The 14,488-nt window shown below is 39.7% G+C and overlaps 1 protein-coding gene across 1 annotated transcript; it reads left to right on the top strand.

Moving 5' to 3' along the window:
- Window positions 1-683: 683 nt before the first annotated feature.
- Window positions 684-6,411, top strand: LOC124247950 (cytochrome c oxidase subunit 7A2, mitochondrial). Its single transcript, XM_046677840.1, has 4 exons — window positions 684-832; window positions 2,012-2,101; window positions 4,463-4,547; window positions 6,206-6,411. Exons 1-4 carry the CDS (start codon window positions 815-817, stop codon window positions 6,262-6,264), a joined length of 252 nt encoding a protein of 83 aa, XP_046533796.1. The 5' UTR covers window positions 684-814; the 3' UTR covers window positions 6,265-6,411.
- Window positions 6,412-14,488: the final 8,077 nt, after the last annotated feature.

Below are 14,488 nucleotides of genomic sequence, written 5' to 3' on the forward strand. Positions count from 1 at the left end.
TGTACAATAATTGCTGTGCCCAGCAATTCCAATCATTGAAAGTGCCTTCTGGACCAGAGGCAGCCGGACTTGAGTCCAGATCTGCCGTCCCATTTCCTGTCCCCCAGTTAAACTCCCCTCTTTTCAGCGTTCGCAGACCCTGAGGAGGGAGCGGACGGCCGCCGTTCCGGTACACCCGGAGCGCTGGCGCGCAGAGTTCTGCGGCCTTCAGAGGCACGAGGAGATACACGCTGGTTCCCCGGCGCAGCTCTTGACAGCACCCTCAGCACAAAGAGCGGCAACGCCCTCACGGCAGTGTCTTCGGTGGAAAAAAACGGCTTGTATCGGTGTAAGAGGCGTTATCCTCCTCGTTTGCATTTCTTCCAGCCTGCCAGCTGCTAGTTCGCTGCTCTTCTGTGCCTTCAGCCTCGGAACAGTGGCTCCAAGGTTGCTCAGCGTACGCCTTCGCGTTCAGAATACACTCTGCGTAAGACAGCCCGGCCTCACGGTGGTCTCACTATGGCAGGTACAGCGCGCTTCCCACGCCCCGCCCGCCGCGCTGCCGGCCGGAGCCGCCGCTGCTCCGCCGCCCGCAGGGCCTCGGGCCGGGCGGCGCGAGCCGGGCACGAAGACGGGCCGCCGCCCAGAGCGTCCCGCCGCACGGCCCCTCTCGCTCTCCTCGCTCTCTATGGTCAGGAGCGCCCGCCCCTCCGCCGCCGGAAATGGTCAGGTTCTCTGCCGCTTGCGCAAGGCCAGAAGTAGTTCCGGTTCCGGGCTGGTGATTTTCGTTCCTGCAGTTCGGTGGTCGGGGTTGGCGGGCAGTAACTGAGGCAAGATGCTGCGGAATCTGCTGGTGAGCAGCTTTTGGCGTGGGTTCATGATGTGGGGCGGGGGCGTGGGGAGCGGAGGCCGAGGGGTCGCGACAGAAAAGCCTCTCCGCAAAGGCGAGGGCGGGCGGGTTCTGCAGTCACCTTGGTCCGTGTCCTTCGCGCCTGCCATTGCCTTCGCTTCCATCGGTCGCTGTCGCCAGGCTGTGCTGGGGAGTGGAGAGGCTGCGAAGGTGACCGGAGGGTGGTGGCAGAGACGTGCCGTAGGCACCACGCATGGCCCCGCGGTGGTGGGTGAGGTCGGGCGCTCTGATGTGAGTAAGCGAGGTCCAGGTGGGAAGGTCAGATGCCCGGGCAGCAGCAGACAGAGGGACGCTCGTCTGACACCGAAAGGGTTTAAGTTTCACTAGTTCTGAGCTTTGTGAGCGTCAGAAGGCAGTTTAAAAAGCAAGTCGTGTAGTTTTGGATGGGACTTGAGAACCAGGTATGGCCGCAGTGTTGCTCCGGTCAGGCGGTTCTGCGCTGTCCTTCATTGCTCCGCGACTTGGAGCGTGTGAAAAATTTCCCCAAGATTTCCAGAGAGGGAAAGTAACAGCGCTCGTTTTGTTTTGTAATTATGCAGTAAGGTTTTACTTAGCTTCTCAGTAGATTATTTGTTTTAGAAAGTGGAGTGCATGTTTGTTTCATTATTTAATTCAACTGGATATATAATGCAGGTTTCTCTGTTAAAGACTTATACCCTGTTAAAGGTTTTTAAGGACAAATGTAATGAGGGAAGCATTTTAATTAAGTAGGAGTCATACCAGTTTATTTTGATATCAAGTAGGTTTTAATAATACAGGATTAAAACAGTTGAGTTTAGTGCATTTTATGATTATTTTTGTAATCTCTGTATATCAATATGTTTTCCTCAAGGATTATGTAGTGCTACTGGTTCAATTCAGGTAAAGATCATGGTTTTTTGTTTTGCTCAGAATCTGCATGCATTGCTTCTTGAATGTGGTCTTGAGAGACTGCAGAATCTAACAGAAAGAGCAGTGAATGGACAGCAGATTGGAAAACCTGGATTCTGGTTTATGACTTTGTTACTAACAAATCGGATATCTTTTAGCTCTCAATTTCCCTGTTCTATAATATGAAAGATTGGTTTTGAAGGTTTCTTTAAGCCCTAAATCTGTTTAATGTATACGGATTTTCCATTTCAGGGTCTTCGTCACCTTGCCTGGAGGACCATAAGTACTGCTTCCCGCAGGCAGTTTGAAAATAAAGTTCCAGAGAAACAAAAGCTATTTCAGGTACTGAAATGTTTTATAGGCAGTTGTTATTTGTAATAATTAAGCTTTCAAAAGATGGAGATAGGAAGTAAATCTGGAGACTCTGACTGTTAGTGATCCTGTTGTATTAGCAAAAGAATAAATAAGAAACTGCTTACTGATAGCTAATTGGGCATTAGCTGTATCTAAGAGGCCCTCGGGAAGCAGAAGAAATGAGAGGGAAAGGGTAAAGGTCAAAGACACTTTCTTTGGAGGCTGCCACTCTTTGGGGTAGTTTCACAGGAGTGGACAGATAGACCGTAGAAAGAACCTAGAAACAGAATAAGTATATATGTAGAAATGTAATATATGTTAAAGGTGCTTTTTCATATCAGTGGGGAAAGGATACAATAAATTGGTATTGGAAAAAGTGGCTATTTTGAAGTAAAGTTAGATGCCTTCAATATTGTATATTAAAAGGTAAATTGCAGATATAAATACTTCTGTCTCAAAAATATATTAGAGGAAAATATAGGCAAATATTCCTTTTTTCCCCAGTTTTATTGAGGTGTGATTGACAGATAATTGTTATTTTTTTGTTGTGCCTGATATTTTTTTGAAGTGTACACTGTGATGTTTAATGTACCTATGAATGATTACCACAGTCAAGTTAATTAACAAGTCCATCACCTCACATAGTTAGCTTTTGTGTGTGTGTGGTAAAAGCAGTTAAGATCTACTCTCTTAGCAGATTTCAAGTATACAATACAGTGTTATTAACTATAATCACTGTAGGAGAATATTTTTATAATCTTAAGGATGGGGAATTCTTCCTAAGGAGTCTTTACAAAGCCTGTAAGCTATAAAAGAGAACAATTACAGGGTTTGGTGACATAAAAATTAAAATTTTTTTAATGTATTTTTTATGCATTTATGATTACAAGAGACAAGTGACAAATCGAGAGCAAATTTTTCAAAGGTTAATATCCTTAGGATACAAAGAACTGCAAATTAATAAAATAAAACGTTATTAATTTTGTTCCCTATTTGATTGTCACAATTTTAGACAGCTTTAAATAGGTTATATCAGCCAGGTGTGGGAGACGGCTACGTTCATACACAGCACTCTCATTCATGCTGGGTAGTAGCATAATCGGTACAGAAGTGTTAGAGAGGATTTGAAAGTATTGTTAAAAACAAGTCACACACCCTATCACCTAGGGCTCCCACTTTTAAGAATCTTTCCTACAGAAATAGTAGCATAAATAGATAAAAATAGGAAAGAGGCTATTCGTTATGGGATTTTACCATAAAAACCCCATTTTACCAAAAAAAAACCAGCAACCTCAGTACCCTTTGATAGAAGACTGGCTAATTCAGTTCTCTTTTTGCACAGTGGAATGCTGTGTAGCCATTAAAAGGAATGAGGTAGGTTCAAATGGACTAACAGCATGGTTTTTAAGATGGCATTGAGCAAAAAATAGTATATGGTAGACCGTTATCTAGTATAGTCTCATTCTGTATATTAAATAAGTATTGTGTAAATTAGAAGATATGATAATAGAACTAAGGATGTGTACCATGCTCTTAGTGAGGAAAGACTTAGTGGGACAGAGCAGTTTACCTTTGTAAGTACTTAGGTTATCAATGGTTTTTTTGTTTTATTATGATTTCTGGTTTTTACCAAATAAATTTTAAGTGATAAAAATCTTGTATCATATATACTACATAAAAATAAAATACTTATATTTAAAAGATGTATTAAATACCTACCGTATGCCAGGTGCCAGATTAGAGGCTAAGGATATAATTTAGGGTTATAAACCAAAACTCCCCTTTTTTTAAGGGAAAAAAAATCTTCCCTCTGACTAAGTCTAAAGTGTAATAATTAGTGATTTTTTTTTTTGCTTCAGGAAGATTGTCCCTGAGCTAATATCTCTGCCAGTCTTCCTCAATATTGTATGTGGGACACCACCGAAGCGTGGCCTGATGAGTGGTCTGTAGGTCCTGCCCAGGATCCAAACTACAAACCCTGGGCTGCCGAAGTGGGGCATGTGAACCCAACCACTTACGCCACGGGGCCTGCCCTCATTACTGATGTTTTGAATAATTAAATTGATGAATTCAGTGAGCATACAGCTTAGCATTTACATGTTCCTTGGAAAGAACATCGTTATTAGATCTCAAATTAAAGGAAAGAATGTTGAGTTTTAGGAATTTTTATTTTAAAAGTAGTAGAAGAGAAAGAATCAGGAACATTACAGTCCTTTTTAATTTTGATATTTAAAATATTTTCATTCCATAGGTTTAAGGTGCCATTCAGTTTTACATGAATGGATTAATCTTTTGATATTAGTTGGAAACAGATGACACGTGTATTAATTATGATTTTTTTTAACCTAGGAGGATAATGGAATTCCAGTGCATCTCAAGGGTGGGATAGCTGACGCCCTCCTGTATAGAGCCACCATGATTCTTACAGTTGGTGGTAAGACATTTGGAATGCTTGGTTTATAGAAAAGTAATAGGATAACTAATAGCTTCTTTGCTTTACTATGCTGATACTTTAACACAGGCAGTCTGTCTCTAGATTATGAGATCGTACTGCTTTGCATTTAAGGATTCAAGAGGATGATTGATACATATTGTCTAAGAGCATTTTAATATCTTTTAAAAAAATAAACCGATAAAGTTGGATGATTATCTTCTGATAGAGGTGGCTTTCAGAGTGTGCCACTGGTGGCCCTGCAGACCTTTGCAGGAACCAAAGACGTCCCCTCTACCCCGTCTGCTATAATGACCTTTTAAACATTGTGACTGTGATGCGTAATAAAAACACGTTTTACACCTAAACCCTTTATGTACATATTTATGACAGAAACAAAATGTGTACAGAGCAATACTTATTACTGTATGCAAAGTACGTTAATGTTTTTTCTGTGGCTTGAGCAGGTCCGTTATTCAGTATTAGTGGAAGTCACAAATTGGTATACTAGGAGCAGAGTTAGGAATTGGAATGATTGCTCCCTCTGGGAGGAAGGGAGACTGTGTTAGAGTGATGGCTCTATGCTCATCCTCTTGGTAGGAATTCCACATACATGGATTTCTGTAACCTTGTATGAAGTCTGTAATGTATCATTTTAAAGATGAAGAAATTTTGTTACCTAAGCTAATATTGTTTCTGTGTGGAAAAACAGATTTGAGCCCTAATTACAATGTCCTCCTGACCATGCCAGGGTGCCTTTGGCTTGAATTGACTACAGCGAAGGGGCATTTATGGATGAAGACAGCAACCAGATAGTGACATTTGGGCTTTCCTAAAATAAAGCCCTAATTTCTTTTTGCTAATGTGACTATTTAGATATTCTGGAATGTCTAGGTGTAATTGGTTTTAGTTTTAAATATACATTAGTTTTTTTTTTAAAGATTCTTTTTATTTTTTTCCTTTTTCTCCCCAAAGCCCCCCGGTACACAGTTGTATATTCTTAGTTGTGGGTCCTTCAGTTGTGGCAGGTGGGATGCCGCCTCAGCATGGCCTGATGAGCGATACCGTGTCCACGCCCAGGAGTCGAACCCACGAAACACTGGGCTGCCTGCAGCGGAGGGCCCGAACTTGACCACTCAGCCACGGGGCCGGCCCCCCAAGTATAAATTAGTTTTAAAAATACATTTCCAGTTATTAGCTATTCTTACATTCAATTGATTGTTTTAAAATTATATGTCACTGTTCCTTGGTTTTACATTGATAATACACTTCAGGGAAGGCTAGCGTATTTTGACCTTTTTTGGTGTTTGAGTCATTTTTAGCATTTCTGAGGCAATTATGTTAGTATAGAAATAACCTTAATGTGTTCTTGATCTTATTTAAAAACTTTTTACGTGTTATTACTAAGTTGACAAATACATTGTAGTGCTGCATCTAACACTTTCTATAGACGTTAACTAATATTAAAATAGATTGTGTTTTACATATATTTATCTTAAATTTTGCCAGCACCTATTAAAATTCTTTTGTATGTTCTGATAAAAGTAGTCTTAATGCATACCTTGCCTTTATCTTCATAACTTTTTAGCTGGAATATATTAGGTTATACATTTAAATCTCAGAATTTCTTGCAAGTTCTTTTGTTTCTTTTTATTTTTCAGGAACAGCATATGCTATATATCAGCTGGCTGTGGCTTCGTTTCCCAAGAAGCAGGACTGACTTCAGTGTATCGTCCCAGCAGTCAGTTGGTTCAGTTTCATTCAGCTCTCTGTGGACCAGTAATCTAAGAAATAGCTGAATAATTCTTTGGGGATCAATATTTATTGACTTGTACTAACTGCCACCAATAAAACAGTCTTTACCATGCTTTGTTTTATTTTATCACTTGAGCATACATTATACCAATAATTTGAGCTGTTGGTCAGCCTTGTCAATCTTAGATAAGGAGCAGAAAAAGATTCTTTTGTCATTAAGTTTGTATAAAGTATTGTGATGTTGTTTCAGTGACATTTTATTTTTAGCAGCTCAGAATTACGCCCTGGATGGTCTTCAGCTTTAATAGAGCCTGATTATTTGAGCCTGATTGATTGAGCATATTTCCTTGAGTCCCCCAGCCCCGCTCCCTTCCCTGCTGTACTATATGCAGGAATGTGCTAGGACCTGGGATTAGTGGAAGCAGGTTATTTTTGGCTCATGGGGTTCAAGTTTTTTTCTCTCTCTTCGCGATGTGAATGTGTTTCAATATTGGATATATTCCACAGGTTAGAATTAGGCTTTCCTAGAGTCGCTGTAAAATAATTCAGTATTTGTTCTTTTCACACTCAGAATGGGCTCCTATTATGTTACTTTAATCTGTAACGTAACGTGTAACTTTCCTACACTTAGTTCACTCCTACACTTAGTTCATTTCTAAAAGTTGTCTTCCGGGGAAACTTGAGAGTCAAACTTTGTCATCTCCTCCGCAAGGTGTACATTTGCAACGCTGTGAAGATTAGAGTCTAGGTGCGTCACATCTAGGGAAAATATATGAGTAAGTGTTCTATAAACTTCAATTTCTGGATAAAATTGAGAAAAGCAGTATATTTTTAAAAAATTGAGTCCAATCTGAAGTAGTGAAACTAAGTCTTTCTTTTAAAACATTGAGTCTTAAGGTATAAATTCATCTCAAAAGATACCAAGTAAATGATATTTCAGCCTTCAGTCTTGAAGGTGGGAAAAGATCTTGGTACCATATTATGTGGCCTACCAGTAAATGCAGGAATCTGCCCAGTATTTGACAGAGTCTTAATACTGACATGGGCAGAGAACACTGCCCAGAAGGGAGTAGAATAAATATCAGTAGACATTTCTAAATACTGAGAAGGTTCTTAAATTGGTCTGGAATTCGGTCGAATTCAGTGATTCAGCACCAAAAAGCAGCCACTGATCAAAACAAATCATGAGTGTTTTACAAAGGAACGTTTCATAAATGTGATTTGAAATGCCTTTATGACAGGAGGGGATGCTGTTGTGTAGCAGGAAGGAAAAATAGTTTGATAACCTCTACGACCTTCGTCTCTTGATAGTGTGAGAGGTGCTTCACTTTTTCTGCTATAACCTATTGAGACAATTTATAAGACTTTTCTGTGCCAAAATACTCTGAGTTATGTTAACATAGCAAGATTGGATAAAGTAAAAGGCTAAATGCTTAAGATACTTTAAAATTTTTTTAAGTGCAAAAAGTTAATATTTGCTCTTCATTCTAAAATTCTGCATTGTAAGCAGGGGTGGAGAGGGGAGGAAGCAAAGGGGAAGATCTCGGAAGAGGGTTTGCCAGACGGAACCCTGTGGAAATGTCTGCTACACTTAGCATTTAGTAAGAGAGAGACTGCAATTATTGATAGATTTCAAAAACTAACCCATAGTCTCTAGGACAGGGTCCATAAGAAGTATTGGAAATGTAGCCTTCAGGAAATAAAACCACCACCTTTCCAACCTCCTTTTTGTCTTTACCACACAACATTATCATGTTGAGAATACTACCTGTTACTAAATAGAAGAAATTTCATGTTGATGTCATTCCACTAATATAAACACCATGGGACATATGTTTAAGTGATATTTTGTTAAAATTAGTAGTATGGTCAAAATTACATTCGCAGTCTGTAAGTGTTGTAGATGAAGTTAAACTGTAAAGTTCATGATCTCCCCAGTATACTTTATCTTATCAAGTGTTTAATTAAGCATTGACTGGGATAGCTTTACTATGCTGTTGATAGCGATGGCTGCAAATAAGGAATAGCCTACCATCCCCTATACAGTCAAGCTTGAAAGAGTGATCAGTACAGTCTCCAGTTTTATTTCTCAGTTTCACCTTGTTCTCTCTGTATAATCTGCAATCTACCTATTTAATAACATTTGTCTCTTCCACTTTGTATTTGAGACCCAAACTTGGTGCTCTCATCACCAGCCATATCCCTCTGCTTCTTCCTGCATGCATACTTGTTCTTGACCCCCCTGGGAGAGCTTCCCAGATTCTGGAACGTTTGGAACTTCTGACATTCTCCCCTTTGCTCTCAGTGTTCCCTGTACTCATCTTCATCAGGAGTTTCACCCCTTTGAATTTAATTGTAGTTGTTGATAAGACTGGGAACCAGTATAGCATTGTAATTAATCACACATATGATGGAGTCAGAAGACCCAGCTTCAAGCCTAGGATCACCACAGGTAACTAACTTTGCTAAGCTTGTATCATCTGTATAAATGGAATGATACCTTGTGTACATGGGTTTTCTAATGCACGTAAAGCAGAGAATGGTTTCTGACACATACCAAGTGTGCGATAAATGTTAGATACTTGTATTGTTAGCTCTTTGAGAGAAGGATTCATATCTTTTCATCTCCCTGTCAACTTGGCAGAGAGCAGGGACCATGAGCTGGTCAGGGCTGCTAGGACAAGGTTCGTGGTTTCATGCATGTCCTAGGCGCTTTCTGGCTTTTGGCTCTGCTCTCCTGAGTGTGTGGCTTTCATTCTTGTGAGATAGCTGCTGGAGCTCCAGCTATTATGTTTGTCTTCCTGCAGGAATAAGGAGGATTTGTGAAAGAGCACATGTTAAGTAAGTGAGCCTTCTTTAAAGAGCTTCAGAAGCCCCACACAAAGCCTTAGCCTGTATCTCTTCAGCTAGACCTTTTTGCATGATCATGCCTGGATCAAGGAGACCAAGCTGGGCATATGGCCAAGCAAGATTGGAGTTCTATTCAATAGGAAATAGAGACTGGGTATTGAGTTGGCAACTAACAGTCCTTCCCTCAGCCAGTTTGTTTTTTACAATAATGAAGTCAACACTGGAGGAGACAGGACCTAGAAGCATTGCGGTTCCTAGCTCTACTTATTTCTGATGCCCACATCCATGCCTGTTCTTAGGCACAATTGCATTCTGTTGGCCAAAAACTCCCTTTTTGCTTGAGTTAGTTCAGGTAGGTGTCTCAACTAGGAGTCAACCAAAGCAGGATTTCCTGAGTTTCCCACCTATCATACCATCTAAATGAACCACAGTTCTACTATTTACCCTAAAAAATAGGTGCAGCATCATGGCAGAGTGAGCTCTTCCCTTAGACTCTTCCCCCCAAGATACAATGAAAAGAACATTCATAAACTGACAGAGGACATTCACACGACACAGCAGGCATCTGAGATTCCACGCAGCCATACATCTGAAGGTGGAGGTGCTGGGGCCCCCAGGAGGAAGTGGAAGGAGGTAAGGGGATCTCCTCTCCCTCCCCGGCAGTGACTCTGGGCTCTGGGCTGCACACAGCTCTGAGGAAAGAGGGGAGGGGGCAGCTTCCCATGAGGACACCTCTGAGTTCCCTCACAGACCAGGGGAAAGCTGCTTAAGAGGAGGCTAAGCTATTGCAGAGTTGTCTTCATCAAGCCAGCACCCCAGGAGGGCAGGTAGTGAGAGCAGAGCGAGAACACCTCCAGGATCGCACACATGAAAGAAAGTGCCCCTCTCTCCTGCCAGGTGCTCCAGCTCAGCTAGTTGGCCAGAGTGCCTGTGCATATGTTAGAAAAGCAGTAGCTGTAAGCAAGTGAGCCAGCCGTCATAGATGGGCCCTATCAGCATAGATTCCAAAGGACACAGATGCCTGGGATCACAGCAGGCTCAGAATACACAGCTCCTGATCGCCCACCATGGTGGTGGCAGTGGGAATCTGCAACCAGATACTATCACTATGTGAAGGTACAAATCCACCCCATCAATCAGTGTGAAGAGCTATACTAATGGTCCAGACCAGAAGGAAAATGACAAGCACCCAGAAATCAAGCCTGAAGGCACAGAAATTTACAGTCTAAATGATAGAGGGCTCCAAATAGCTATCATAACCTCAATGAGTTACAAGAACATTCAGATAGAGAGTTCAATGAAATCAGGAACAAAATTAGTGAACAGAGAATTTTTCACAAAAGAGATTGGAACTATAAAGAAAAACCAATCAGAAATGTTGGAGATGAAAAACACAATGACTGAGATAAAGAAAAATCTGGACTCCCTGAATAACAGAGCTGATATTATGAAGGACAGAATTAGCAGTCTGGAGGACAGAAATATTGAAATGCTTCAGATGGAGGAGGAGAGAGAACTAAGACTAAAAGGAAATGAAGAAATTCTCCGAGAAACAGCCTACTTAGTTGGGCAATGCAACATAAGGAGTATAGATATCCCAGAGTGAGAAGACAGGGAGAATGGAGCAGAGCTTGTTCAAAGAAATAATAGCTGAGAACTTCTCAAACCTGGGGAAGGAGTTGGAAATAGAAGTAAAAAGAAGCTAATATATAACTCCTAATTATATCAATGTAAAAAGATGTTCTCCAAGACATATAGTAGTAAAACTGGCAAAAAGTCAATGGCAAAGAAAAAAATATTAAGGGCAGCAAGGCAGAAGAAAATAACTTAGAAGGGAAGCCCTATCACACTTTCAGTGGATTTCTCAGCAGAAACCTTACAGGCTAGGAAAGAGTGGAATGATATATTCAAAATTTTAAAGACAAAAACTTTCAGCCAAGAATACTCTATGCAGCGAAGATATCCTTCAGATATGATGGAGAAATAAAAACTTTCCCAGATAAACAAAAGCTAAGGGAGTTCATCACCACAAGACCCCCTCTACAAGAAATGATCCAGAAGGCCCTTATACCTGAAAAAAAAAGTTTACAAACCCTTGAGCAAGGAGATAATTTGGCAGACAAAATCAGAAACTTGTAGCTCTCTATCAGAACATGTTAGCAAACAATTATAACATTAAAGATAAAGGGCAGGAAAACATCAAAGAATAACCATAATCTTGTCATTTTAACCACAAACTCGCAACACAAGATAGGATGAGTTGTGACAACAATAACTTGGAAGAGGAAGAGGAAAGGGATGGAATTGGCCTAGACAAAGGAAATAAGAGGCTATCAGAAAACGGAATATCTCATATATGAGTTTTTTTATACAAACCTCATGGTAACCACTAAACAAATAATCAGAGCAGAGACACAAATGATAAATAAAGAGAAGATTGAGAAAACCATCACAGAGAACTACCAAAGTGAATTGGTAGAAACAAGGGAAATGAGAAAAACTGGAAAATGAGTGATAAAATGGCAGCATTAAGCCCTCACATATCAATAATCACCCTAAATGTAAATGGATTGAATTCTTCAATCAAAATACACAGAGTGGCAGGATGGATTAAAAAACAAGACCCAACAATATGCTGCCTCCAGGAAACACTTCTCAGCTCTAAAGACAAACACAGTCTCAGAGTGAAGGGGTGCAAGACAATACTCCAAGCTAAGGGCAACCAAAAGAAAGCAGGTGTTGTCATACTTAAATCGGACAAAGTAGACTTCAAGATAATACAGGGAATGAGAGACAAAGAGGGGCAGTAAATGATAAAAGGGATACGCCACCAAGAGGACACAACACTTATAAATATATACGCACCCAACACAGGAACACCAAAGTACATAAATCAGCTCTTAACAGACCTAAAAGGAGAAATTAACAGCAACACAATAATAGAAGGGGATCTCAACACCCCACTTACATCAACAGATAGATCATCCAGACAGAAATTTAACAAGGAAATAGTGGAATTAAGTGAAAAACTAGACCAGATGGAATTAACAGATATATATAGCATACTCCATCCAAAATCAGCAGAATACATATTCTTCTCAAGTGCACATGGAACATTCTCAAAGATACACCATCTGTTGGGAAACAAGGCAAGCCTCAATAAATTTAAGAAGAGTGAAATCATATCAAGAATCTTTTCTGACCCCAATGCTATGAAACTAGAAAGCAACTACAAGAAAAAAGCTGGAAAAGTGACAACCATGTGGAGACTAAACAATATGCTACTGAACAACCAATGGACCAATGAAGAAATTAGAGGATAAATCAAAAAATATCTGGAGAGAAATGAAAAGACACCATACCAACTTATATGGGATGCAGCAAAAACAATCCTAAGAGGGAAATTCACAGCAATACAGGCCCACCTTAACAAACAAGAAAAATCTCAAATAAGTACTCTTAAACTACACCTAACAGAACTAGAAAAAGAAGAATAAACAAAGCACAAAGTTAGCAAAAGGGGAAAATAATAAAAATTACAGCAGAAATAAATGAAATAGAAACAAACATGAACAAAAAACCAGTAGAAAGGATAGATGAAAAAGAGCTGGTTCTTTGAGAAGATAAACAAAATTGACAAGCCCTTAGCCAGACTCACTAAGAAAAAAGAGAAAAGGCTCAAATAAATAAAATTAGAAATGAAAGAAGAGAAATTACAATGGATACCATAGAAATACAAAGAATTATAAGAGAATGCTATGAAAAACTGTATGCCAACAAATTGGATAATATAGAAGAAATGGATAAATTCTTAGACTCATACAACCTCCCAAAACTGATCAAGGGATCTGAATAGACCAATTATCAGTAAAGAGATTGAAACAGTAATCAAAAATCTCCCAAAAAGGAAAAGTCCAGGACCAGATGGCTTCTCTGGAGCATTGTACCAAACATTCAAAGAAGATTTAATACCTATCCTTCTGAAAGTATTCCAAAAAGTTGAAGAATATGGAACACTTCCTAACATGTTTTACGAGGCCAACATCACTCTGATCCCAAAGCCTGGCAAGGACAACACAAAGAAGGAAAATTACAGGCCAGTATTGCTGGTGAACATAGATGCAAAAATCCTTAACAAAATATCGGCAAACCAAATACAGTAATGCATTAAGAGGATTATACACCATGATCAAGTGTGATTTATACTGGGAATGCAAGGATGGTTCAACATCTGCAAACTAATCAATGTGATATGCCGGATTAACAAAATGAGGAATAAAAATCACATGATCATCTTAATAGATGTAGAGAAAGCATTTGACAAGATCCAACATTCACTTATGGTAAAGACTATCAATAAAACTATAAGACATTGAAATAAATTGATTATGATGTAAAGAAATGGAAAGATATTACATGCACATGGATTGGAAGAATAAATACAGTTTGAATGTCCATACTACCTAAAGCAATGTACAGATCGAATGCAATCCCAATCAGAATCCCAATGACATTCTTGACAGAACTAGAATGAAGAATCCTAAAATTTATATGGGCAACAAAAGACCCCAAATAGCTAAAGCAATTCTGAGAAAAAAGAACAAGCTGGAGGCATCACAATTCCTGACTTCAAAATATACTACAAAACCTTAGTAATCAAGACAGCATGATACTGGTATGAAAACAGACACACAGATGGATGGAATAGAATTGGTATTCAACTTGGGCTACTTGTCTACTTGGGCAAGGGAAACAAAGGACCTTCTGTAAGGCAAAGGAAACCAGGAGCAAAATGAAAAGACAACCCACTAAGTGGGAGAAAATATTTGCAAATCATGCATCTGACAAGGGGTTAATCTCCAAAATATATAAAGAACACACACAACTCAACAACGAAAAAACAAACAACCCAGTCAAAAAATGGGCAGAGGATATGAACAGACATTTTTCCAAAGAAGATATACAAATGGCCAACAGGCACATGAAAAGATGTCCAACATCACTAATCATTAGAGAAATGCAAATCAAAACTACAATGAGATATGACCTTACACCAGTCAGAATGGCTATAATAACCAAGACAAAAAATAACAAATGTTGGAGAGGGTGTGGTGAAAAGGGAACCCTCATACACTGCTGGTGGGAATGCAGACTGTTGCATCCACTATGGAAAACAGTACAGAGATTTCTCAAAAAATTAAAAGTAGAAATACCAGATGGCTCAGCCATCTTACTACTGAATATTTATCCAAAGAACTTGAAATCAACAGTTCAATGAAACCCCTATGTTCATTGCAGCATGTTCATTGACTGATGACTGGATAAAGATGTGGTATACA

Source organism: Equus quagga, chromosome 11, assembly GCF_021613505.1.
Source record: "Equus quagga isolate Etosha38 chromosome 11, UCLA_HA_Equagga_1.0, whole genome shotgun sequence".
Lineage (NCBI taxonomy): Eukaryota > Metazoa > Chordata > Mammalia > Perissodactyla > Equidae > Equus > Equus quagga.